This window comes from Mesoplodon bidens (genome assembly GCF_964165515.1).
Source record: "Mesoplodon bidens genome assembly, chromosome: 2".
In the NCBI taxonomy this organism is placed as follows: domain Eukaryota; kingdom Metazoa; phylum Chordata; class Mammalia; order Artiodactyla; family Ziphiidae; genus Mesoplodon; species Mesoplodon bidens.
The window spans coordinates 178,236,492-178,263,887 of NC_138177.1; the positions used below are offsets into that span (position 1 = coordinate 178,236,492).

General features: G+C 49.0%; 1 protein-coding gene across 1 annotated transcript in view; it reads right to left on the reverse strand.

The window, feature by feature from the left end:
* Window positions 1–27,396, reverse strand: part of DISP3 (dispatched RND transporter family member 3) — a 50,346-nt gene that overhangs the window by 20,919 nt on the left and 2,031 nt on the right. The window contains exons 2-3 of the mRNA XM_081226149.1: window positions 8,984–10,082; window positions 7,824–8,043 (exon numbers count right to left, since the gene is read on the reverse strand). Of these exons, the coding sequence (XP_081082275.1) occupies window positions 7,824–8,043; window positions 8,984–10,079 (1,316 nt within the window). The 5' untranslated portion in view covers window positions 10,080–10,082. The remainder of the gene's footprint in view (window positions 1–7,823; window positions 8,044–8,983; window positions 10,083–27,396) is intronic.

Sequence of the window (27,396 nt, forward strand, 5' to 3'; positions counted from 1 at the left end):
CACCAGTGTCTCTTTACCTTGGCTCTACATTATGATCACCTGGGGGACTTCCAAAAGTCCTGATGTCCAGGCCATACTCTTGACAAATGAAATCAGAATGTCTGGGGCGGGACTGAATTATCAGTGAGGTTGAGACCACTGCTCTACACAAATAATAATCAATTATAGCCAAATTCTATGTCATCTTCCAATTCTTAATTATTCACAGCAAAATTCTAAATTCAAACCAGCTTCCAGATACTGTTTTATACCGCTAGTGTGCATTTAACAGCAGTTATTCTTAATAAGAAAAACTTCACCAAGCTAGTCAAGTTGAGTTTTAAAATACAAACAGGAGGGAGATCTGCTTCTGGCCAAGATGGAGTAACAAGATGAAATCTAGACTTACCTTCCCAGTGAAACGAATGAAAAACATAAGAAAATACATGAGACATGAGATAACAAAGAATGGTGATCTCTGAGAGGTGAGAAACAAAATGGACCCTATGCTTACCCTGACTTACTTGCTTGAGAGAGTTTCCAGGCTTCACTGCAGCCTAATATATGTGTTAGTGATTTCTCAAAAGAGGCTGAAAGTTTTCCAAACTTGATGAAAACTATAAACCCATTGATTCAAAAGGCTCAAGCAATGGACCCCAAGCACCCCCAAACCATGAATAAAACAACAACAATGCACATCATAATCAAGTTGCTCAAAATCAGTGACCAAGATAAAATCTTAAAAGCAGCCTGAGGAAGAAGATGCATTACACACAGAGGAACGAAAATAAGGATGGCAGCAGATTTCTCTTCAGAAACAATGCAAGTGAGAAGACGATGGAGCAAGGTCCTTTACCAACTGGGGGAAAAGTCAACCCAGAATTCTATACCCAGAGTTCTATATCTTGAAAAACATATTTCAAAAACAAAGGCAAAATAAAGACTTCTTCAGTATACAAAAGCTGAAAGGGGGCTTCCCTGGTGGCACAGTGGTTAAGAATCTGCCTGCCGATGCAGGGGACACGGGTTCGAGCCCTGGTCCTGGAAGATCCCACATGCCATGGAGCAACTAAGCCCGTGCGCCACAACTACTAAGCCTGCACTCTAGAGCCCAGGAGCCACAACTACCGAGCCTGCATGCCACAACTACTGAAGCCTGCACACCTAGAGCCTGTGCTCTGCAACAAGAGAAGCCACCGCAATGAGAAGCCTGCGCACCGCAACGAAGAAGAGCCCTCACTCGCCACAACTAGAGAAAGCCCCCCCACAGCAACTAAGACCCAACGCAGCCAAAAATAAATAAATTTTTTAAAAAGCTGAAAGAATTCATCTCCAGTACACCTGCACTACAAGAGATGTTAAAGAAAATCCTTCAGGCAGAAGGAAAATGATTACAGATGGAAATACACATCTACACAAAGGAATAAAAAGGACCGGAAATGGTAACAACATGAATAAATGTACAAAATTTTCTTATTTTTATGTAAATCTTTTAAAAAGATAACTGACCGTTTAAACAGAAATAACAATAATGTGGTATGGGGTTTATAACATATATGAAAATAAAATATATGACAACAATAGCATAAAGGCCTGGAAGAAGGAAATGGTGGTATACTATTCATATATAGTATACACTATACATGAAGTGGTTTAACATCATTTGAAGATACACTGATAATTTAAGGATGTATACTATAAACCTTGAAGCAACCACTAAACTAAATATATATAACTCAAAAAACAACAAAGGAAATAAAATGGAATAATAAAAAATTCTCAGTCTAAAAGAAGGCAGAAGAGAGGAAAAAGGGAACTAAGAATATATGGGACAAATAATAAAATAAAATAGTCTTAAGTCTAACCATATTAACAATGCATTAACTGTAAATGGTCTAGATACCCCAATTAAAAGGCAGAGACAGTCAGATTAGATTTTAAAAAATCAAGACCCAGCTGCCTACAAGAAACTCACTTTAAATATAGACACAAATGGTTAAAAACAAAAGTGCAGAAAAAAATATACCACGCTGGCATGAATCAAAAGAAAGCTGGAGTGGTTACATTAATAACAAATGAAATCAATTTCAGAGCAAAGAATATTACTAGGGATAAAGAAAGTAATTTAAAAATGATACAGGGCTCGGTTCATTAAAAGAATACAACAATACTACATGCTTTGGACCTAACAACAGAGCTTTAAAATACATGAAGCAAAAGCTGATAGAAATGAAAAAAGAAATAGACAAACCTGCAATTATAGTTGAACATTTCAAAACCCTTTTTCTCAATGATTGCTAGAACAATTAGACAGAAGATCAGTAAGGATATAGAAGACTTGAACAACATAATCAACCAACTTGACTTAATTGACATTTATAGAATACCCCACCAAACAACAGCAAAATATACATTCTTTTCAAGTGCACAGGGAACATTTAGCAAGACAGACCATACTCTGGACCGTAAAACAAAACTCAATAAATTTAGAATAATTTAAGTCATGCAAAGCATGTTCTCTGACCATGATAGAATTAAATTCAAAATGAACAACAACACACTATCTGGGAAGTTCATAAATATTTGGAGACTAACACATTTTTAAATAATACAAGGGTCAAAGAAGAGATCAAAAGGGAAAATTGAAAGTATTCTGAATTGAATGAAAATGAAAGCATATGTCAAAATGTGTGAGATGAGCTAAAACAATGCTCAAAGGTAATTTTATAGCAATAAACACTTATATTAGAAAAGGAGAAAGCTTTCAAATCAATGACCTCAGCTTCTACTGCAAGAAAGAAGAACAAGAGAAAAATATATATAAAGTAGGTATAAGAAAGGAAATAATGAAGATCAGAGCATAAATATATAAATATATAAATAAACAAACAGAAAGATACCAAAGAAAAATCAATGAAACCAAAAGCTAGTCCTTTGAGAAGATCAGTAAGATTGATAAACTTCTAGCCAGACTGATCATGAAAAAAGGAGATAAAACACACATGAAAGAAGGGACATCACTACAGTTTTTATAAATATTCAAAAATAATAAGGGAATATTATGAATCACTTTGACATTTTAATGAAATGTCGTTTGACAGTTTGACAATTTCATTTGACAATTTAAATGAAATGGACAAATTTCATGAAATATACTACCAAAGCTTGTGCAAGAATACAGAAATAACTTTAATAGCCCTATATGTATATTTAAGAATTGAATTTGTAGTTAAAACCTTCCCATAAAGAAAACTCCAGATCCAGACAGTTTCATTGCTGAATTCTATCAAACATTTAAGGAAGAATAATACCAGTTCTATACAAACTCTCCAGACAACTGAAGAGAGGACAATACTTCCTACCTCATCCTGTAAAACATTTTGATAGGGCTTCCCTGGTGGCACAGTGGAGGGGACTGCCAGTAGAGGGGACACGGGTTCGAGACCTGGTCTGGGAAGATCCCACATGCCGCGGAGCAACGGGGCCTGTGAGCCACAACTACTGAGCCTGCGCGTCTGGAGCCTGTGCTCCGCAGAAAGAGAGGCCGCGACAGTGAGAGGCCCATGCACCGCGATGAAGAGTGGCCCCCGCTTGCCCCAACTAGAGAAAGCCCTCGCACAGAAACGAAGACCCAGCACAGCCAAAACTAAAATAAATAAATAAATTAAGAAAAAAAATTTTGATACCAAAATCAAACAGAGATATTACAAGAAAACTACAGCCTAGTATCCATCATGAACATATACCAATGAACAAAGAATACAAATAGAATCTAACACTATATAAAAAGGATGATATATCATGACCAAGGGGGATTTACCCTAAGAATGCAAGGATGGTTTAAAATTAAAAACTCAATCAATGTAATTCACCATATTAAACTAAAAAAGAAATACTGTATGATCTCTCTCTAGATGCAGAAAAAACATTTGAGAAAACTGAATATTCCTTACTGATTAAAAAAAAAAAGACACCAGCAAATTAGGAACAGAAGGGAACTTCCTTAACCTGATAAAGGACATCTACAAAAAATCTACATACTTTGGTCAGGGATAATACAGCGTTGTCCATTCTCATCACTTATTCAACATTGTACTGGATGTTCTAGCCAGTGCATTCAGGCAAGAGAAAGAAATAAAAGGCATCCAAATTGGAAAGCAAGAAGTAAAACTGTCTTTATTAGCAAAAGACATAATTAACTATGTAGAAAATCAAATGTAATCTACCAAAAATCTTCTAGAACTTATAAGGGAGCTTAGCAAGGTTGCAGGACCCAATGTCAATTATATTTCTATAACTAGCAACTAACAATTGCCAAATGAAATTTTTTTAAAAATACCATTTACAATAGCATAAGAATATGAAATAGGGATAAATCTGACAAAAGACATCATATACACCACATTCATTAGTCATAAGACTAATGTTGTTAAGATGTCAGTTCCCCTCAAATTGATCTGTGTATTTGACACAATCATAATCAAGATCCCAGCAGACTTTTATTTGGAGAAATGGACAAGCTGATTCTAAAATTCATAGGGAAATGCAAAGGACTTAGAATAACTAAAACAACTTTGAAAAAGAACAACAAAGCTGGAAGACTAACACTTGCACAAGACATGGTATAAAGCTACCATAATCAAGACAGTGTAATACTGGTGTGCAAATAAAAAATAGATCAATGGAACAGAACAGAGCATCCAGAAACAGACTCACATATATACGGACAAAGATTTTTGTCCAAGATGCAAAGGCAATTCAGTGAAGAAAGAATGATCTTTTCAACAAATGATGCTGGAACAGCTGGATAGTCATATAAAAATAATGAATAAACATCGGCACATTACAATATATACAAAGTGCTCATAGTGTATGCCTTGCACCATATACAAAGATTAATTAAAAATGGAATATCACAGATCTAAATGTAAAACCAGTTTTAAAGTGATCAAAAGATCTAAATAGTCACCAATGAAGATAAATGGATGTCAAATAAGCACGGGAACATCACTGGTAATTAGGGAAATTCAAATTCAAATTGCAATGAGATATCACCACACACCTAGTAGAACGGCTAAAATTTTTTACACTGACCGTACCAAGTGTTAGAGAGGTTGTGGAGGAACTGGAATTCTTATACACTGGGTGGGAATGCAAAACGGTACAACCAATCTGGAAAACAATTTGGCAGTTTCTTAAAAAGTTAAACACACACCTACCATATGATCTAGTCATTTCACTCCTAGGTATTTATCTAAGACATATGAAAGCACTTGTTCACACAAAGGCTTGTTCACAGCAGCTCTATCTGCAATAGCCAAATCTGGAAACAACCCAAATACCCATAAACAGGTGAGTGGATGAACAAAAGGTGGCATCTCCACACAATGGATACTACACAGCATTTAAAAAGAATAAACCATCTACACGTGCAACAACATGGATACAATTCAAAATAATTAGGCTGAGTGAAAGAGAGCAATCAAAATTGTGCAGACTATATGATGCCATGTATATAAAACTCTAGAAAATGAAAATGAATATACAGTGATAAAAAACAGAAAGTGGGGTTTCCCTGGTGGCACAGTGGTTGAGAGTCCGCCTGCCGATGCAGGAGACACGGGTTCGTGCCCCGGTCCGGGAGGATCCCACATGCCGCAGAGCGGCTGGGCCCATGAGCCATGGCCGCTGAGCCTGCGCGTCCGGAGCCTGTGCTCCGCAACGGGAGAGGCCACAGCAGTGAGAGGCCCGCATACCACAAAACAAAAAAACAAAAACAAGAAAGTGGTCCTGGGGTGGCAGTGGGAAGGCAAGGTGAGGCAGGATGGAGTGATTATCAAGGGGACATGAATAAACTTCTGGGGGTGACGGGTCTCTTCATTATCTTGATTGTGGTGAAGGTTTCATGGTGTATGTATACATGGGTCAAAACTAATCAAACTGTAAACTTTAAGTATATGCAACTGGTTGTATATCAATTATACCTCAATAAAGCTGTTTAAAAAACCAAACAGGACATTTAAAAACCAAGTAGAAAAGATCTTTGGATTATCTACTTTGTTGAACTAAATGGATTAATTGATCTTTCATTAGAGTAGAAAACTGAAAGTTCAATCAGTTGTTTATTCATTCACTCATTTGTATAGCTTTGATAGAATGCCTTCTAGGTTCCAGGTCCTGTCTTAGTTACTGGCTATAAAAAGTCATGGGCCCAGACTTTTACTCTCAAGTAGAAAGGAATAGCTCATGCAAGAACAATATTCTTGCCTAGAACTACCAAAAAGTCAGATAAAACTGAGAAATCATCTGTTCAATGACATTAGAGACTTCCTGAAGCAATGAGAACTAGAGGGCTAAGACTCCAGAAAGCAAAGAACCTACAAAAAGGTAAGCTCCCCTTCTACAGCTGTGTTTACCCTAGAGGTATTTGCTGATTCTGAACACAGGCATGAGGCTAAAAATCTAGGCGGGGGGTCAGAAAAACTAGCAGAACTTTGGGCAGAGACGTGCAGACCAGCATAGCATAAAGCCAGTTTCTTCCTCAGCACTTCTGCCAAATACTGGGGCCGTGTGGAGTATGAGGCTACAAAGCTAAGCAGAAAGGCTCTGAAAAACCAGAGTAGAGATATTTTTAGCAGTTTTGAGAGACAAAGATTAGGGTCTGAAACCTGTCAGGGGAAGGGGCTCTGCAGAATACTCCAGGCTCTCAGTTGAACATCTTAGAGAACCAAGGGCAAACCAGAGGTAGGCTGAGAATGTTCAGTATTGCAAACCTGCCTCGACTTCGTGTAACTGCTGACTATTTAAGGTGATCAGTCACAACTCCATCTGCCTAGTGGAGGGAAAGATAAACTTTCTCTGGAAGAAATAACATCATCTGGACCTCTATGTTTTTATATACAATGTTCATCACTCAGTAAAAACTACCAGGCATACTCACAGGCAGGACCCCATGACCAAAAACCAAGTGAAAGAACAGACCACAGAAACAAATCCACAAGTTATCCATAATAACCTAATAACTTGATATGCTTAAGATGCTTATGATGTGTATAAGGGGCTCCAAACAGTGTGTGGCACAGGGTAAGCACTCAATAAATATTAGCTCTGATTATTACAGTAGTTGCTCAATAAAGAAACGAGGGTATTTCAGTCAGATTCATTCCTCCTGTGCCGGGGGCTGACTTGTCAGGGCAGAGGACCAAGAGGCACTGGAGTTACTGCCCTGCAGGACTGACAGAAGATGAGCTATCCAATGCTCTTTCCTGATGGGGAGAGGCCCAGTTGTATTCTCAGACACACATCCCAAGGGCTGGAGGACGATCAAAGCACCCACTGCCCAAAAGCTCTTTCACATCTCTTAGTTCGTCTCCTCCTAATGACGGCAGAAGGGTAGCAGAAGTCATCATCCCCGTTTTACCAGTATCAGAGGCCCAGAGAAGTGAAGTGACTTGCCCACTATCTCCCTGGATAGTAGAAGCAGAGAGGAACTCCTTATGCCCTGGTCAATACTCCTTCCAGAAAGCCTTCTAGCACCACCTCAGGAGAAAATCAATACCAAAGACCTCCAGGGCAGAAGTTCCTCCAAAGCTGTCATGTTCACTAAACCATCAGCACTGATCAGGAAAAGCGTCCTTTCATCTGTCAGGGTGACGATGAGGATGTATCTGGCTCTGCCCTTGATCTAAGAAGAAAGACCTCTTAGGGAAAAGGTTGCAGGTAAGGGGATCTGGGGTTTATGAGAAAAGAACCACCTGGAAACCAATTCTCTACGCTAATACAGCCCTTTCCTGGTACAAACAAGGACAGGCCAGGCACACACCGGGTGCAGCTGGACTGCCTACCTAGTGGACTGCTTGGCCAGCATGGCCACATAGGTGACCACAAAGCTCTGAAACTTAGCCCGCTGCTCCTCCCAGCGATCGTCCACCGAGTAGTAGTTGGGCAGGGGTGCTCCAAAGAGGATCTCGCTGCGCAGGAGGGAGCTCTTGAGGTTTTCTGCAGAGAGGCCCTCGTCCACATACCAGTAGAACTCCGGGTGAGTCATGGCCAGCTCTAGGGAGCCTGCAGGGGCAGAGGTCAAGGGGTCCAAGGAGCTCAGTGGGTCAGCTCCCAACAACCCTCCATCAGGGTCATCCTGCCCTCCTCAGCACCTCACCCCCTTTCTAAGGAAATGCAAAACTGTCCCAGCTTGGGCTACCTCCAACTGTCTCTAACAGAACGGATAGTTTGGAGAAATCACAGCTGTCCGAGGGGAGCTGCCCCCCAGATATGCTCAGGCGGCTCCCACTAAGTTTACACCTTCATTTCAGTTTGAACCTCACCTAATTCCAAGGCTCAGTCTCTGCAGTCCGGTAACTCCTTCCCATCCCAGTCCCGCCTCCATCTGCTTAGAACCCCGCCCATGTGCCCCTTAAAAGGCAAACCCAAGCCCCGCCTCCACAGCCAGCCTCTGGCCCCTCCCCATCCTTTCTCAAGTCCCATCCCAAACATACTTCAAACTAATGCACCTTGATCTTCCTTCAAGCCCAGCCTCTCTCCAGATGCCCAGTTCTCTGTAACCACACCCCACCTTCCCTCTAACCAACCTCACGCCCAAGCCCCACCCCAAGCCTAACTCTGGCCACAGCACAACTCCCAGTCTCCCTCAATCCAGGTGTGCACACAAACCTCCTTCCTTGCCTCCCTCAGATCCCATCTTGCACCCAACCCCAGCTCCCTGCCCTTCCTCAATAATGGCCCCCAGGCCTGCCCAGCACTCAGCTCCAGCCTGACTCCACCTCACAGCCAATTCCGACCCCATCCTCCGACCAGTCTGTGAAGTACTGAGTCAAGAATCAAGCCTTCCCTTAACCTCCAAGCCCCGCTCCCAGCCTCATTAACCACCCCCTTCCCTTACAAGCCCCACCTACCCTCAGCCTCCACCCCTTACAAGCCCCGCCTCCAGCCTCCTTCAGACCTTGTCCCTACAGGCCCCGCCCCACCCACACCCAGGGCTGCTCACCCCGGATGTCGGCCAGGTCCTGGCCCATGCCATCATAGTAAATCTTGCCACCCCTCTCAGTGGGGAAGAAGTAGGTCATGAGCGAGCTGGGCGGGGAGCAGTAAGAGTAGGAGCCGAGCGGCAGGTCTTTCAGCACTTCATGGGGCTTCCAGCAGAACTCCCGGAAGCCCGGGTGGTCCATGATCTTGCGCTCAATCTCGTGGATTGTGACCAGCCGCTCACTCGTGAAAATGTTGCGCTCTGCGTCGCCACGCGCCAGGAAAATGAGCTCGATGCGCCAGTGCGCGTGCGTCTGGGTGTTGGCGCTCACATAGGAGTGTGAGTAGTCCCAACGCGAGGTGCCGCGGCGGGCACGGCTCTGATTGGCCGCAGCCGCCATGGGGGGAGGGGCGCTGGGTTGGCGCTGCCCATTCTTGTCCAGCCCCTGGTTCACCTGGGCTTCACTCTGGTTGGCTGCCAGGCTCCCCAGGGGTGGAGTCGCTCGCCGAAGACGCCCGCTCCGATTGGCTGCTGGCTTCTGAGCGGTGGAGGTGTCCCACAATCCTGGGCCAAGCTCTAGCGCGGCAGGGACTTGGTACGGGACCCGGGCGGCCGGCCGCGAGCGATTGCCTAGATGTAGCTGCTGCAACTGCTCTGTGATGAGGCGTTGGAGCGTCTCAGAAGTGAAGTCGGCCAGGTCGCGCCGGTTGCGCCCCCAGGACCCAAACTGGGATTTGAGCGCCAGCGCGAGGGCGTCGAAACGCTGGGAGGCCTCATGGTTGCGGATCTCAAAGGCATTGTAGGAGATGTCAATGTCCAGCGGCGGGTAGTAGAGGAACATGAAGGCTGAAAGAGCCATGGGGATGCTGCAGCCGAGGAAGAGCACCAGCCCCGCACAGCACGGATTGGTGAAGGCCCAGCCCAGTGTATTCCAGAAGCCTGACGCTGGGGGTCGGGAGGGCAAGGTCCAGTGCCGCCAGCAACACTGCCCCCCTGCTCCAGCTTGGGGCCCTGGCTTCTGGGCCCTCCTAAAGGCCTCACCCGCTGCTTCCTCCTCCTCTTCCTGCGCCTCCTCTAGCCACACATCCTGCAGCAAGGGGTCATCCTCCGAGTCCATAGCCTACAGGAGAGGGAGAGGGTCAGCAGGCTGCAGAGAAGGAGAGGATGGTGCCCTGTAGCTGCAGTCGTCCACCCTGCGTTAACCCTGCCCACTCATAACCAAGACAAATACTACAATGGAATTGCATCAAGCAGGCACTTAACTGAATTCAACCACATGTGTACAAAACAGAAAGAAAAATCCTATTATTTGCCCATCACATCTCCCAACTAGATCAGGGCTTTCAAGGTCACAGAAAAAGGAGACTCATAGCCCAGTTGCAAACAGAAGAGATATTCCTCCCCGTGTAAGGGATATTCGAGGGGAATTTTGACGATGTACGATTTCCCAATTTTTGCTGCATCCTCTGATTTTAGAACTCAAAGCCAGTGTGAGGTGTGACTTTGCTGCAATCACTTTTATTTAACGAGCAACTGTAAAGGCATCCAAAAGTATCAGGGTAGAAGGGAAAGAGCATGCTGTTCGGAGTCAGACCCTAGTTTGCATCCTGAACCTCAGAGTCTTCATCTATAAAACAGAGGTGGCCATTCCTGCCTCACGTGGCTGTGGGGAGTGTCAAGGGTGGAAGCACTTTCAGTCTGCGTAGTATATTATCTGTCACTTGAACAGATTTCTTTGCTTCTCTCTGGGGACTGTAATGTGCTCAGCCATTGCCCATGCGGCTCTGCCAGGGCTAGATGCCTGTCATAGTTCTGCTCAAGAACTCTCAATAGCTCCCCACCCCCTCTTTGGGACACTGCAGCTGTGGCCACTGTTTGTCAGGCTCGGACCACTTAATATGCAGCTCCAGGGATGTCAAACCTTTAGGCACAGACAGGGGCCGGGCATCTGTCTCCCCAAGACGTGGGCCCAAGCAGCAGGAGGGCCTGGCAGGAGAGGGCAGCCTGAGGACTCCAGCAGGGTGGTCCAAAGGCAAGATGCCTTCCGGCATCCCCGGGCATGGCCTGTCCCCTTGTCCTGCCTGCCCTCTGGACGGAGAGAGACTCATTATCCAGTTAGAGGCCAGGCAGTGAGAAGGGGAAGCTAATTATGCCAGCGCTGGCTAATTAATGCTGTCTTTCCTATTAACATTCTCTAGAATGCTCCATTTCAATTAGACTGTCTGTCCAGGAAGAGAGGGGGCTGCCCTCAGCCCAAAGAAAGTGAAGAAGAGAGGGCAAGGAGAAGGAGGGAAACAGACTGAGAGACAGGACACGGGAGAGATGTGAGACAGAGAAAGATGAAAACTGGAGAGGGACAGGAGAGTGGAATTAGGGGTCAGAAGAGGAGGGAGGGGTGCCGAGGGTGGGTGGGAGGGGAAGACTTGAAAGGGAGAGAGGCCTGGAAGGGGCGGGAACTGCTTCTGTAATATTCTAGATTCCTATAGATGCAAACATTTAACTTCCGATTTCTGAGGCCCTAACACAAGCCTGCCAAGGGGATGCTACCTGCACTGAGGCCCAATTTGCTTTAGCAGAAACTTGTGGAAGTGAACCAGAGGCAGCTCAGACTCACCCCATCTCCAAAGGGCAAACCCAGGTCTGCATGTGGAGGTGGGGGAATGGGGGAACCTCCACCCCATTCCCAGCCGCTGAAGGAGGAAGTTGATGGTAATATGGTAGAAAGGGACAGGGGCCAATTCTGCACTTTTTTTCTGGGGACTAAGTTCATCCACTGGCCGCCAGCCTCAGCCTGCCTTGCCCAGGGTACAGTTTACAATGTGTTGGTATGTGAGCGGGTCTAAGACCAGGATTCCGAGTCATGTCAGCACTCCCTGGGTGATCCCTCTGTCCCATTGCTACTTCATCAGGAATGCTACTCCCTTCCCCAGATGTCCAAGTTTAAAACATCTTTCAAGGCCTTGCTCAAGTGTCACCTCTGCCAAGAAGCCTTCCCAGATCTGAACACCCCGCACCCCCCACCCCCAAGCTACTTGTCTAAGCTTCTCACCACACTTTGGGGGTAAAAACTACTTAGGGACAGGGAGGGAGAGGCAGTGTAGCAGATTGTTAAGAGCCATGGTTTTGGAGGCAGACAGATTTGGGTGCAAATCCCAGCTGCATGACTTAGGACTTAGGGCAGACAGTGTAGCATTTCTGAGCCTCAGTGTTTCCATCTGCAAAACAGGGCTAACAGTACTCACCATCGAGGTTGCTAGATGATATACAGAGCAGGCTGACCACAGTGCCTGGTAGGTATAAGTGCTTAGGAAATGACAGCTACTATTCTTTTACACTCTGCTTCTGCCCAAAGGCTGTGAACTCCTAAAACACCCATGGGGCCCATTGTATTTGCCAAAGATGGCCACAACAATATCTCCCACCTCACATGTTCTTCTCATGATGTGACTTTAAGACTTCTCCCATCAAGAAGTAATGTCTGCATTCCTTGCCTTGAATCTGGGTGGGCTGTGGCCACAGCAGAGTGATGCTCTGTGACTTCTGAGGCTAGGTAAAAAGGGAGATGCAGCTTCCACCTGGCTGTCTTGGGACACTCATCCTTGAACCCCGCCGCCATGCTGTGAGGAAGCCCAAATTAGCCCATGCAGAGAGACCACGTGTAGGAGCTCCTGCTGACAACCTGGCTGACAGCCAGCATCAACCACCAGACATATGAATGAAAATGCCTCCAGTGATTCTGGGCCCCCTGCCATCAAGTTACCCCCAGCCTTCTAGTCTTCCCAGCTGAGGACCAGGTACTGTGGAGTCGAGCTAAGCCACCCTCTCCTGTGCCTGCCCTATCCTGACCCACAGAATCCATGAACATAATATATCAGCTGTCATACATCACTAAGTGTTGGGATAGTTTGTCCCATAGCAACAGTAACTGAACAATTGCAATGGAGCCCTGTTGCATATGTATGACTCTGTGCCCTGCAGACTATACTTGCTAGATTTAAGTGACCCATTCTGCCTCCCAGTGAGAGCCCCACAGCTCGGTGGACATGAACTCCAAGGGAGCAGGGACTTCGTTGTCATGTTCCCTGCTGTGTTCCTGTGGCCTAAAATACTCTGGGGAGGGAGGTTAGTGCCTAGCAGATATTTGTTAAATGAAGGAAGGAAAGGGAATCTCTGAAGAAGCTGGGTTTGATATTAGGTAGAACTTTCCCCTGGACAGAGGACAGTCAGACACCAAACAGTATAAGCATAGGGCAGAGAGTATGGTTTCTTCTGCCTGGGGTGGGAAGGATCTTGGAGAGGATGAGGTGGAAGTGGACCTGATGAGTTGTCTAGCACTCCCCTCCCCGCCTCCACCACCATGCCCGCCTTCTCAGCCTACCCCTGAAAAGGAAAGTTGCCAGGTGGGAAATTACACATGGCTCCTCACCCAGCTCAGCCTCCAACTTTCTGTGTTGGAAAGTTTCATGCCCTGGGCATGTCCCATCCCTTCTTGGTACCCTGTCTCTCCCATCTGGCAGTGGGATGGTAAAAGCCCAGGTCCCTCCAGCTGTGACACCTCCAGACTCTCTGAGAAGCCCTCGTCTGCAGGCCAAGGGGAGGGTGAGTGCAATCTGAGAGATTCCACCAAACCAACGGAGGCCCGGCTGGCAGCTGGGGTCTGACACCAATGCCTCAGCTGGCAACCCTGTCCTCAGCGGCCCCTCCCAGGATGGGCAGCAAATCGCAAATGTGTTTTCCTTTCTCAAATTATGGGAATTGATTAGCTTAGTGAAGAGCTCCAGCTGCACCATGGAAAGGAGATAGGGATGGTTCCTTCAATACCTCTCATTGACTCAGACAAAGAGCCCAAAGTAGGGCTGTGGTCACGGGGGACTGTCATCTGCCTTTGTGATCTCCCCTAGGGCGCCCCTGCTCAGTGACCGACATGTTTGCTCTCTCCCTCCCTCCCCATCTGTCTCTGACACACACACACACACACTCAGAGACAGTCGAAACTCTGGGCCTCCCGCGTGCCCATGAACCAAGGTTCACGGAACGTGGTTTCCCGTGGTTTCCCTCCTCTTGAGAAAAGCAAACGAGACAGCAGCCTACAAGGGAACAGCGGACCCTGAGGAGCCTCAGGAGAAAGAACCTGGTCCAATTTCAAGGCCAGGCTTGGGGCAACCCAAGGCCACATTTGCAGCATTATCCCGATTTTATAACAGAAAAACAAAATCTACATATATATGCATTAAAAAACCCTATTAATGGGGCTTCCCTGGTGGCGCAGTGGTTGAGAGTCCGCCTGCCGATGCAGGGGACGCGGGTTCGTGCCCCGGTCCGGGAAGATCCCACATGCCGCGGAGCAGCTGGGCCCGTGAGCCATGGCCACTCAGCGCCTGTGCGTCCGGAGCCTGTGCTCCACAACGGGAGAGGCCCGCGTACCGCAAAAAAAAAAACAAAACACACATTAATAGTGGTTATCTCTCTGGGAGGATTATGGGTGACTTTTATTTTCTTCTTTATACTTGTCTATTTCCAATTTTTCTACAATGATCGGGTACAGCTGGACTTTTAGAATCAGAAATAAACGTTATTTAAAAATAGAACATGTGTGTATGTGTGTAGAAGGGATTTTGTTAACAGCCTTCAACTCTTTGAGGAGTTACTATAATAGGCGTGGGAGGGGGGAGGGTTCTGTCCTCCAAGGAGAGGCAACATGGAGAGTTGCAGCAAGAGAGATCCTGGTTAGAAAGCAGAAGGACCTGGGGAGAGCCGGAGGTGGCAAATGCCCAATGAGTGAGTGAGTGTGGAATCTTCTATTCCCTTGAGATGGACAGAGGAGTCTTTAAAATGACCAGGAAGTAGATCCTGTCTTAGACTCAGAAGGGACATCAGAGCACACCTGATCCCACTCCTTCATTTCACAGCTTAGAAACTAAGCCCAGCAAAGGGTCTTACCCAAGGTCATATTTCAATGGCAGAGCCGGGACACTTGGCTCAAAGGAGTGCTCCATCTGCTCCATCACCAGATTCTGGAGGCAGTTTTTGGCAGCCCTAGGGTTGGGATAATGCTGTTATTTAAAAATAGAACATGTGTGTATGTGTGTAGAAGGGATTTTGTTAACAGCCTTCAACTCTTTGACAGAAGATAACATGGGTACCCAAAGAGCCAACATAGGGAAGCTATTTTTAAGGTCGAGGAAAGAGGCATTCTTCAAGTCACAAGCCAGACGGACTTCCCCATCCAGACAGAACGGGGCTTTGGTGGGAGGCGGTATTGTCTCAGACACCCTCAGCCCCTCACGGGGCCCTGCTCTTCTCCAGAAAGGCTCCAAGGGATGTGGCCCCATGCCTGAGCTGCCTGTATCCCTGTTTACAACTTCCCTCCTTCTGACAAAGGGTAACAGAAGCCTTCCTTCTTCATTTCCCCATCCCAGCCAGACTATTAAAATGTAATAAGAAAATCACATTAGCCTTGCAGATTCGGCTTAAAGCACGTATATGTATGTATAATTTAATGGTAATTAGGAGCTAATCAGCTTTTTCTTCCCGTCTAGGGGTGTTTTGCCTCCCTGGTTCAGCTCTGGTTCTTGGAAACATCTTGGGGTCTTTGATTTTCCTACTCTTGGGATGAGAGATTTGGGCAGAAATTCAAAATGAGATATTTTGAGTCAAACAGCTCCATTTCCTCCTGATGTGCTGCAGTGGGGACATTGTGCCCTTCTCTACTCTCTGGTTATGGATCTACCACTTTGGTGAATTTAGCTCATCAGAAGTGGAGAAGAGAGGAAAGGAAAGACGAGGGCTTGGTTCCTACTAGGCGTCACTGCCCTAAATCCTAATACCCCATCTTCTATGAGTCTGCCAGCCTCCATATGCCCCAGCTATGTGCCTGCTATCCAGAATTCCAAATTCTTCTTGGATACCTGAGTACTCCAACTCAGGCCAGGAGGCTGCAGATACATTGGAGACATGGTGATAAAACCGGGTCAAAATCACACACATGGGATGAAGCCGGAAACCCAACTAGCTCAATGCAGAAACTGACACCCAGGAAGAGAATCATAACATAATAATTAGCTGTGCACCTACCATGTGCAAGCACCTTCTCTCATATATCAGCCCTGCAAGGGAGGCTTTATAAGCATCCCCATCTTACAGAGTAATAAACCGTCAGAGAGGTTAAGGGACTCTCTTGTGGTCACACAGCTAATAAGGCATGGAACTAGCATTTGAACCTCAGGTCTACTAATCCCGAAGCCCATGTTCTTTTCACCATTCCAAGCAGCCTTTGAGTTCCTTGCAAGCTGAGATGTAAATACTCACTGAGGAAACCCACTGCCCTTTAGCAAGCCTGCAGCATCCCCGTAAGACCTGAAAGCACCCAGGTCTCAGCAATTCTGCTTTTCGTAGGTGACAGGCAGCTCAGGGCATGATGCAAAGGAAGTCTCCACCAGCCTTGGATGCTTGGCCTTCCCTTCAAGGAAAGCATGGATGTGACGGTTAATAGTATGTGTCAGCTTGACTGGCCCATGGGATGCCAGACATTTGAACAAACATGATTCTGGATGTGCAGACTGAGTAAAGCAGATGGCCTCCCCTAGTGTGGGTGGGCCTCATCCAATCAGTTGAAGACCTGAATGGAACAAAAAGGCTGAGTAAGAGGGAACGCTTTCTGCTGACTGCCTGAGCTGGAACACTGGTCTTTTCCAGTCTTCAGACTCGGACTGAAACGTTGGCTCGTCCTGGGTCTCGAGTCTGCTGGCTTTCAGACGGGAACTTACATAATCAGCTCTCCTGAATCTCAGGCCTTTGGACACAGACTGGAGCTACACCATTAGCTCTCCTGGGTCCCAGCTTGCCAACTGCAGATGTCGGGATGCCTCAACTCTTCTCAATCTCTCTCTCTACCTAATCAACATCCTATTGGTTCTGTTTCTCTGGAGGACCCCCACTAATATAATTTCCCCAGAGGGAAAGTGGGGGTGAAGCAGGGAGCCCCATCCCAGCAGCTGGATCCTAGGATCCTCCTGGACTCTTCTCTCAAGAAGCCCTAAGTCCTATCCAGAATCTCAGATGAAAATGGCAACAGAGACAGGGAATGCCCTTCAAATCCACAGAGGAAGGAGTGTGGCTGGGTGGCTTTCTGAGCCTTTTCCCCAACAAGAAGACCCTAAACCTGTCACCCCCATCCTCCCTGCCCCAGCCCTGAAGAAATCTGGCTTCACAGCTGCAGCTGAAGCAAACACGTGCACCTACTCCCCATTAGACCCCCTGCCCCCTAAGAAATACCATTCTATCGGCTAAATCTGCCAACAGAGGGCAGGAAGAGGGATGTACACGACCACTTCTCCCCCCACAGAAAGTCTGGGCTTATTTATTGGGAGCCCAGGTGGGGTGGGAGAGGGAAGGGATCTGGGAGAGGGGCTCTGTGGTGAGCCCGTCCAGGAGCCTCACTTCTCAGAGAAGGACAGGCTGCAGAGATGGAGCACATGAAGGACGGTTGGCCTCCCCAGGTGGACAGCCGGCGAGGAAACTGTGGGCACTGACTCGGAAGCCCAACAGCTCGATATATATCAGGCAAACCAGCTTTGATCTCATCAATATATCACGTGGGGAAACATCCCAGCCAGCACCAGAGGAACCCAACATTCATGGTCAGGACGGCCTAAGCTTCCCCCAGTCTGTGTGTTCTCTCTCTGGTGGGCTCAGTGGAACAGAACTGGTCCCCCAACACTAAGAGGGGTGTCAGGTGTTAAGAGCACCAGGGCCTGATTTTGGGGGGAAGGGGGAGAGACAGCTCTGGGTTCAAACCCTGGCTCTGCCACTAACTGGGTGCCTTGGGCAAGTCTCAGTTTCCTGATCTGAAAAATGGGGTAGTGACACCCTGCTGGTTGAGTCACAGCAGCTAGTACAGTCATGATGAGCTTCAAAGATGGGAAGAGCCCCAAACCTGGCCCCTGCTCGTGGCCAGGTCTACAAGTCGGCTGGAGCTGACTTTTCTATTCTCTGCTACATCGGCCCTCACACTTTAATATGGATCAGTCACCAGGTGCACTTGTTAAAAGGCAAACTCCTGGGCCAGACACTAGATCCCATCAATCAGATGCTCAGGGGATGGGGCCCAGGAATCTGTATTTACACCACCTCCCCAGGTGATTCTTTTGCAGGTACTCCAGGACTATTCTGTGAAAGACCCTGCTGCCCTGGCCACCCTCCCCTATTCCCAGTGGCTTTCTCCAGCAGGTGACCTTGCCTTTGGCCTTCCCCTTGCTGAGGCTCACACTAGCCTCTCCTCAAGCTTGTCCTACCCCCGGCTCTAGGGATGGACTCAGGCTCCTGGATTTCTGGCCAGGGCTCACTCCTCCAAGCACCCCTTCCTTCAGCCATGGGGAGGAGAGAAATGATGTCATCTGGGCCAGGAATAGTACTTTATGTCCAGAGAAAGGACACACACAAGCCATCCAGATCTGCCATCCAGCTCTTTCTGGTGGGGCAGGCAGCAAAAGAAAACAGAAGGCCCTACGCAAGGGGCTTCCCATCCACCGAGCAGTGCTGTGTGCCGTCACTGGTGCTTTACTTGTTTACGCCTTGTCTGATCCGGCCTCAGCTCTACAAGGCAGCAGGAGTGGGGCTGGAATCTGAGCCTCTGCAGGCCTGAATCAGAGCCCATCCTTTTAGCCACTGTGCCTCACTGCCCAAGGGAATTCCACTCACTGACCCACTCTTGTCCCTCCCTCCCCACCCTGTTCCGCCTGCACAACTCAGGCCTCACAGCCCAGACCCATCAGGCCTGCCTGCCAAGCAGTCTTGCATTTCTGAGAAAAAGCCAATAAAAGTGTAATAGGGGACTTCCCTGGTGGTGCAGTGCTTAAGAATCCTCCTGCCAATGCAGGGGACACGGGTTCGAGCCCTGGTCCGGGAAGAGCCCACATGCTGCGGAGCAACTAAGCCCGTGCACCACAACTACTGAGCCTGCGCTCTAGAGCACAAGCCACAACTACTGAGCCCGCGTGCCTAGAGCCCGTGCTCCACAACAAGAGAAGCCACCGCAATGAGAAGCCCGCACACCACAACAGAGTGGCCCCCGCTCGCTGCAACTAGAGAAAGCCCACGCGCAGCAATGAAGACCCAATGCAGCCAAAAATAAATAAATTAATTAAAAAAAAAAAGCTTAATAAACCCAGCGATACTTACAGAGCCTGTGAAATACAGCCCCAGACACCCCTTGCCCGAAGGATCAGAAGGTTCCTGAAAACCCTCACTGCATACCTTGGTCAACCTGTCCAGGCCGCCCCTTCCCACCACCTCTCCCCCACCCCCAGTCCCAAGTCCTGGCTGCAGCCTGGAATTCGTGGGAGCAGGAGGGCCCACGGGGCCCAGCAGCTGGTCAGCTCCCCAGCCCCCAGACCGCTGGATTAATAAAAAATAAAAAGATCCCCACAAAATACAACCAATAACAATGGCCATAAAAGCCAAATTGGATTCCTTCCTGGCTGATGAGCTCAGAGCCCTTCTCTCTCTCTGAGACCCAATTAACAAATATGTAAAACAATTCCCCTTGCGTCTCCTCTCCAGCCCCAGCAGGCTCTTCCTGCGAGCTCAAGCTCAGGGGCAAGAAAGGAGGCGTCAGTGGGGGAGGGGTCCTGGGGCAGCAGCAGTGGCCCTGGAGGCTGGGAGTAGGGACCTGCCCTGCCACCAGCCTGCTGTGTTACCTAGCACAAGTCACTTAAACTCTCTGGATGGGTGGTTCCCCATCTGTCAGACGGTGGGTTGGGAGAGATGCCCTCTAAACTGTCCACCTCTGATTGTTAGCTGCTGCCCAAGGGGGGGGGGCGGGGAAGCGGAGGGGTTCCCCTTCATCCCTATTCAGAAGCCAACATATAACTGGATGGGGGTAGGGACACCCAGGCTGGGTCCTGATGTATCATCCAGCCAAGAAGCAGGAGCAGCCAAATAAAGTGTGCTGGCTGGGTGCCATCGGCTTCGCTGGGACATAGCAGGTGGTAACCTGCCAGTCCTTAGCTCTGAGGAAAGCTTTGGAGACCACTCACTACCCCTCCTCTCCCCCCACATACCCAGACCACATCTGTGGGTCTGGGGACATTCCAAGACTCTTCTTGGCCCCATACCACAAAAGCAAAGCTTGAGGGCTAATTGGAAGCTGAAAGATAGAAAGCAGACACGCAAAGTGCTCAGACACACCGACGGGCCACCATGACTGGTTTGGGATAGAGCGGTAGAAAGGGGCTGTATCCCCAGCCTCACTGCCCAGAAAGAAAGTGAGAAGCCTTAGGACAAATCTCCCCTTCTGAGAACCTGGGGTTCCCCCAGCACCTGCTGCCTGGGCTTGTGGAAGGCCAAGGAGGCCAGCCCCAGATGGAAGCAGCACAGCAAGGAGATGTTGGCGACTGCTGGGGCTCTCGTGTCCCTAAGCCATAGCCTTGATCCTGTCCTTGAGCCTCTCATCCTGAGGGACTGAATGATGCTTCATCTCTGCAGCAACTTACAGCTTGTAGGTGATTTTCATATAGGTTTTCTAGTCTTAGGAAGTATTTCCAATTTGCAAGCAAGAAAACTGAGGCTAAAAGAAGTAAAGGGATTTATTTGAAACTGACTTCTGATAAGCTCAGTACTCGGCTCATCATACTAGGTTTTATTTGACTCTCACGTGTTGGAAAACTCTCACAGTGCTAGAGTCTGCCTTCCCAATCCCCACTGGTGTGCGCACATGTTGCCCCCCATCCCCCCGCCCAGCCTCTGCCCCCAGGAGTCATTCTGGCCACAGGCACAACCCTGGCTCCTGGGAAGGGAGGAGAGAAAAAGCACCAGGGGGTGACATCCAACTTCATCATCTTGGTTGGCCGAGTGGAAACACACCTTCTGTGCCTGCAGGGGGAAGTGCTTCCTGGCTACCCTGCTGATTGGCAGTGCAGGTGCGTATAGTGGGGAGGGAGGGAGGGTGGGGTCAGTCCAGGAGGTGCACTCAGAGCCCTTCCACAGCCGGGGCCAGCAGAGGCCCCTGGCAGGGTGGGGAGTCTGACCCTGGCCCTCAGCCCACCCTCCATGATAGTGTAGCTGCCTACAGAGACAGAACAGAGGGCTGGAGCTCAGCTGCTAGAGCAGAGGGTCCAAGAGGAAGAACAGACCCCAAGTAGCACCCCTCCCCAACCCTGCCGCCTTTCCCATGAAATGCTTGGGAGATTCAAGGCCCCAGGAACTCAGAACTGTTGCTCCTGGCCCTGCTTCAGACGCCAGGAAAGACCCAATGAAGCCACCTGGGCTCCAGAATGTCGGGCCCCTTCTGTCCTACCCCCACCCTGCTCTGTGATGCAGTGTTATCCAAGGCCTCATAGGAACTTCCCTCAAATCCTCCCACAATGACAGGGCTCAGTCTCCTATCTGCTCATGACCTTGGGCTAGTCGTTCTTCCTTCCTGGGCCTCAGTTTGCCCTTCTGTAAAATGGGAGGGCTAGACTCAATGAGATTTCAGGTATGTCCTAGTTCTGTCATTTGGAGTCCTCAAAAAGCCAGGACACAGAAGTGTGATAACAGAGAAGACAGGGTGGCTTGGGGCTAGGGAAGCAGCTGGGAAGGTGAAGATTTTTTGCAGATTTTTCAGGGTGCCAGGGCTGCAGCCTCCATCAGCTTTGCAGTCTCCTGGGTTCCAATCCCTCCACGGCCAGGAGCCAGAGGAGCCCGGTGGCCAGAGGGTCCTGCACAACGGGGTGGGGATGGGATATGCAGTGAGAGGGCAAGGTTCAAGGATTCAGACTCTGTCTCCCCGACTCTGAGCTGAAGGGTGTTCCAGCGGACAAGAACAGAATCCTTGGCCTTGTCAGTACTTGGGGTCAGGTGTGGCCAAACCCAGGCCCTGGCTGTCAGAGTCTCTCGGCCCCATTCACCAATTCTACGTTTATGCGTCCATTCACTCATTCATTCATCGTCTTCGTTCCTTCACTTGTTGGTGCTTGCTATATAAAATAAGGACTTTCTGTTAAATCATCAGTATCTTAACTTTGTGGTGTCTTGAACTCCTTTCCTCTGTAAGGCTCCACGAACCGTCACATCCCAGATCTATTCTCATGAGCATTAATGCCCAAGAGTGCCTCTTGGCTGACTGGTCCCTGTTTATCACAAATTTCTGGCTCTGTTACTCTGGGAGCATCCACTCAAAGCCTCTGGAAGCCCAGGTCACCAAGTCAGGAACCCTTGCAGGGAACATGCAGCAGCTACTAACCTACAATGCTCTTCACCAGCCAGCCTCCTCCCAGCTTCTCTGGTTGGAGAAGGGAAGGGGGTTATTTTCCTTCTGGCTGCGGAGAGATCAAAGCCTGATTTCTCTCTAGCTTAGCTGAATGTCTCCCAGGCCTGGACTGCAGAGAGGAACCAAACCCAGCATCCTGCCTCTGTGAAGTCACAAGATGATATTACAAAACCAGCAAATAATATTTCAAACAGAAAGTTCTCACATATGATTATGTCCAGAGGTATGCCAAGTCCCAGCTGTATCTACATGGGATGAAAAGGGGAAACTTCTGGATGAAAGCCAGAAAAGCCCTGCCAGTCTGCCAGATGTTGCCCACATCTGGATGTCCGAAAAGTGATCTGTTCGGTGGCTTGGTAGTCAAGGAGCAAATGGTCAATCCACGTCACCCTGTCAACCAGGACGCAGACCGAGCCCATATGTACAAATCACCCAGATTACTGAAGGATCCAAAAGGTCATTTGACTTCAATCCTACTCATCTGTAAGGACCCAAATCAAGTTGATATAAAGGCCCAAGCACGAGCCACGATCATCATATGGTGGTCACGATCGTGCACTGAGGCTAGCTTGCCTGGGTTTGAGTCCTGTTTCCGTGGCTTACTGGCAAGCTGTTCAGTCTGTGTTTCACATTTCTCATCTTTAAAATGGAACAATGGTAACTCTCTCATAGAACAGGTATGAAGATGCAATAAGATAATACCTATAAAGCCCTAAGCCCAGTGCCTAGCAGGGAGTAAACAGTCAAAATACGTTGGCCACTATGATAATCATCGTTATCATTGGGGTGATCACCCGGCAGAACCCTCCTGACTAAGAGCACGAGAAATCCTCCAGGACAGTGCAAAGGCCAATACACTGGGAACAGCGGCGGTGAAACACATACTTCTCCCCAAACACCCCAGGAACTCCAGTTTGCCACAACTGTTCCAACTCCGACCCCATTTAAGCTGCCTTCCTCCGAGACAAGATCGCCACATTCTCCTTCATGACAGGAGTGGCTTCCAGCTGGCAGTCATGTCTCCTCTATTAACAAGGTTTGGCAAAGGACGCATCGTCCAGGTGCTGGTATGTGTGTTGGATGCCTCAAGCAGATGGCTGGGCGGGGATGAGCCTTCCCTACCGTACCCCCTCTCCCACCAAGACATCAAGCTGGGGAGGGCACCCAAGTGTACTGCAGGCACCACCCACAGGAAATTTCCTTCTCACTGTGAAATGACCACTGGCCTGGATCATGTTCTCCTTCCCCAGAGGGCACCTGGGTCCCTCTTCTACTTCCGGTGGGGGACCTGGGTGAGCTATTACTTATCATCCATCACTTCTGGTCCAGGTAGGCGGTGCTGGGGCAGGGATGGGAGACTCTGGTGAGCTCTACAAGGACAGAGGCTGAGGCTTTTCCACTTCAGCATGCCTGGCACACAGTGGGGCTGCTCAGGCAGACACTCGTGGGGTGGGGGATTAAGGAGAAGCCTTTTTCTGGTAGAGGAGATTTAAGCCTCTGGACACCGTATCCCAGGACAGCATTCCCTAGTTCCAGGGAGTGCCCCCTATAAGAGACCCGGATGGCACCTGCTGGTATCTAAATCCAAGCCAGTCCTTCCCACTGTCACCACTACTTCCTCATTCCCAGTGGTCAAGTTCACTGATACAGCAAGACCCTAATCTTCCACCCAATGGCCCTTTCCAAACTGCCCAGATTCCCAGTCTAGTTCCCTCAGAGGGAGGAGCAAAGAGAGAAAGCAGGATGCCAGGACTAAGGGCATCGCTGGGAGTCCCACATGCCTAGCGGGTTCTTTCCCTTGAGTTCAGGGAGAAACATACCCAGACCCTACGCTTCGCTAACGTCCCCCAGGGGCTGGTCCCAGGACCCTGCGCTGGGCTTCTTCCTTCCAGGTTTTGGCAGAGGGTCAGCCTCTGCTGGCACCAATGCCAGCAAGCGTGACGAGGCCTAGAGGTGTCATATAAATAGCCTGCTGCTGCCCATGGGCTCCTCCGTCCCCTTGGCTTTGGTTCCAAACCTTCTCCCTCTCACCCCCAGAGTAAACCTGCTAGCAGGGGCTCTGCAGGGCTCCACATGCCTCTTTCCTAGCTGTGTGGCCTTGGGCAAGTGAGTCAACCTCTCCAGACTGGGTCCTTCAATTGCAAAGTGGAATAAGTGCACACTTACCTTCCAGGGTCGTTGTGGGGATTACATCAATTAGCCCACGTCAAGCTTTTAGCGCCGTGCCTGGCACATGGCAAATGTCCTATCTGTTAGTGCTGTTCACAGTGAGGAACGGGGTGACCTGGGCAGGTCAGCAGGGTCAGTCTTGATATCGGGGGGATGTGGAAGAGAGGGCTTGGCAGTGAAAACCAGCTGCATCTCACCTCTGTGCTTGGAAGGGAAGTGTTAGGTTTACTGCCTGCACCCGTTCAATCCCCTTCACTGGGGCCATGTGGACGCTTCCCACATACTCCAGGAGGCCAGCCTGGCCACATGGCACGCCAGCCTGGGATTCTGAGATTCAGGCTCTGCCACCAACATGCTGTGTGATGCTGGGCAACTCACTTGCCCTCTCTGAAGTAACTTCCCCATCTGCAGAGGCCTCTCGCAGCCCTAACCTCTTATGGAGTTAAACTGTTTTTCATAGTCCAGGCTTCACAGCGGGACTCCCGCCTGAGCCCATCCACCCCAGGCAGACAGGTCTGGGCTCTCATGGCTGGGGACACAGCCCAAGATGCAGAGGTAAGACACCCAGTTCCAGCCCCAGCCCAGAAGCCTGGAGTACTGATCCTGCGATGGCCAGAGCTAAAGTCTGCCCTTTCCCCCGGCCCAGCGGCAGATGAATTTACATTCTTTTGAAAACCATCACATAAGTGGGTTTCTTGACAAAAAAAAAAAAAAAATGTACTGAATAAATGAATGAATGGCAGAAGCAGTGCAGAGTACTGGGCAAAATAGGGGCTCTTACTTCATTCAGATGAAAATCTGACCCCAACTCGGCCCCTCCTAGCTGTGTGGCCTTGGGCAGACCTCTTGACTTCTCCGAACCTTGGTTTCCCCTCATATTAAGTGGAGATAACAATCCATATGCCATGAGACGGTTGCGAGGTTAAGTGGCCCCTTCCATTTACACGTGTAAATGCTTGGTACCTGGCACATAGTAGGTACTCAACAAATGGCAGCTATTATGATCAGGATTGTCATTACAAGCCTGCTGCTCCCATTGTAAGGCAGAGGAACCAAGGCCATCAGCCTTGTTTGGTGCCCATTTCCAAAGAGCTCTGACTACCAGAGACACATCATCTAAGTCCTCCCACCTGTGTGCCTTCCAGCTGGTGAAGAGTGGAGCACCGTCTGGTCTCCCAGGGCCAGGCAGGGAGTGAGCTCGCGGGGGAGGCTCCACCTTCCCTGGACCAGTCCTGGCAGCATACTTGCTTCCGGCCTTAGTCGAGCAGCTGGAGCGTGAGCTACGCTGTTTTCCCCGTGAAATGCAACTTTTGGAAAACATGCATATTTGTGAGTTGGTGCATGTTTCTATTTCGGGCCAACACTGCCCTCTTTACTTATTTTCCCTGGGCTTTGCATTTGGAACCCAGTTTGCAAGGGTTTTTTGACAGACTTTGACGCTGCTCCAGGCTTCTCTGGCCGGAGACATGCTCAGGTGTGGGAAGGGCGGGCAAGAGAAGGAAGCTTTCAGATGACAAGCCCTCTTCCTTGGCTAAGAGTGACAGATGATCAGACGCCCCTGCCTCATTGTCCAAGCTCTCGGTTTCTCCAAGTATAGGTGGGGGAACAATATAAGAGGTTCGGGTGGGGAGCAATTTCAAAGAGGGGGAAGGGAACCAAAGAGGCAAATCACTGAGTTTCCAAGCATCATAACGCTCACATCATTATCAACACCAATAATCTCATTAGCAACCACTGCTGCCGCCACCACCACCCTTTTGGGGCACCTTTTTTTTTTTTTTTTTTTTTTGCGGTACGTGGGCCTCTCACTGTTGTGGCCTCTCCCGTTGCGGAGCACAGGCTCCGGACGCGCAGGCTCAGCGGCCATGGCTCACGGGCCCAGCCGCTCTGCGGCATGTGGGATCTTCCCGGACTGGGGCACGAACCCGTGTCCCCTGCATCGGCAGGCGGACTCTCAACCACTGCGCCACCAGGGAAGCCCTGGGGCACCTATTTTTATGACTGAGAGCGGGCTGGCTGATTACCCTCAGGGAAAGCACCTCATCTTTCAGCATCTCCCTTCGCTCATCTGTAGAGGTGATTTTTGCAGTACCCAGCTCATGGGGCTGTGAGAAGTGGTTGCTTAGCCAAATGGTAGCGATGACTGTCTTCCCACCCGGCTGCAGATCCTGGCCAGCTGCCCGTGGACAGCCTACTTGGTAGAGTCTTCGGGACTTGGAGTTGACTGCCAAGCCTCTACCCACCAGGCACGGCCTCTAAAGCTGCTCTCAGCTAGTCCCTTCTCTGTGGTCATTTGCAACCAGCCCAGAGTCTGTCTTAAGGGGGGAAGGGACTCAGACAATTCCATCCGCCTTTGAATGACCAGGTGAGTGGAAGGGGAAATGAGGAGACAAGGGAAACATGTCTAAACTATCAGAGAAAAGGGCTTAAAACATAATTCCAAGATTCCGAGGGTCAGGGGATCCAGGTTTTAGTCCTGACCCTTCCACTCATTCATTCATTCACCAAGCTTCCACCAGCACAACCAGTGGTTCATGCAGAGGATATACTGACAGTAGAATCAATGCCTGCCCCAGTGGAGATGGCACTTCAGTGGTGTGACCTCAAGAAAATGACTTGACATCTCTGGTCCTATAAAGGAAATCATCTGAACATCCGTTGCTCGGGGGACAGGATGCCTTCACCGGTGGTGGGTGCTCTGAGGAAGGGGAAAGGTACCATAAACTCTGGGGTTAGAATCACAATTTTCAATCCCACCCACACTCAAGAGACTCAGGAGAAAGCCAGTGTCCCACATTATTAGGGCCAAACTGGGACCCTTGAAGGTCACCTCAACCAGCCCTGTCCTTGTACAGATGGGGAAGCCTAAGGCTCAGAGAAGGGAATTTGCCCACGGACACACTGGGAGCCTGTGGCCACGCTGAATCTAGGACCTGCCTCCCCACTTCCACGCCAGTGTTCCTTCCACTACACCACTCTGTGACTCTTCCTCTCTCAGCTCAGTTTCTGGATTTTA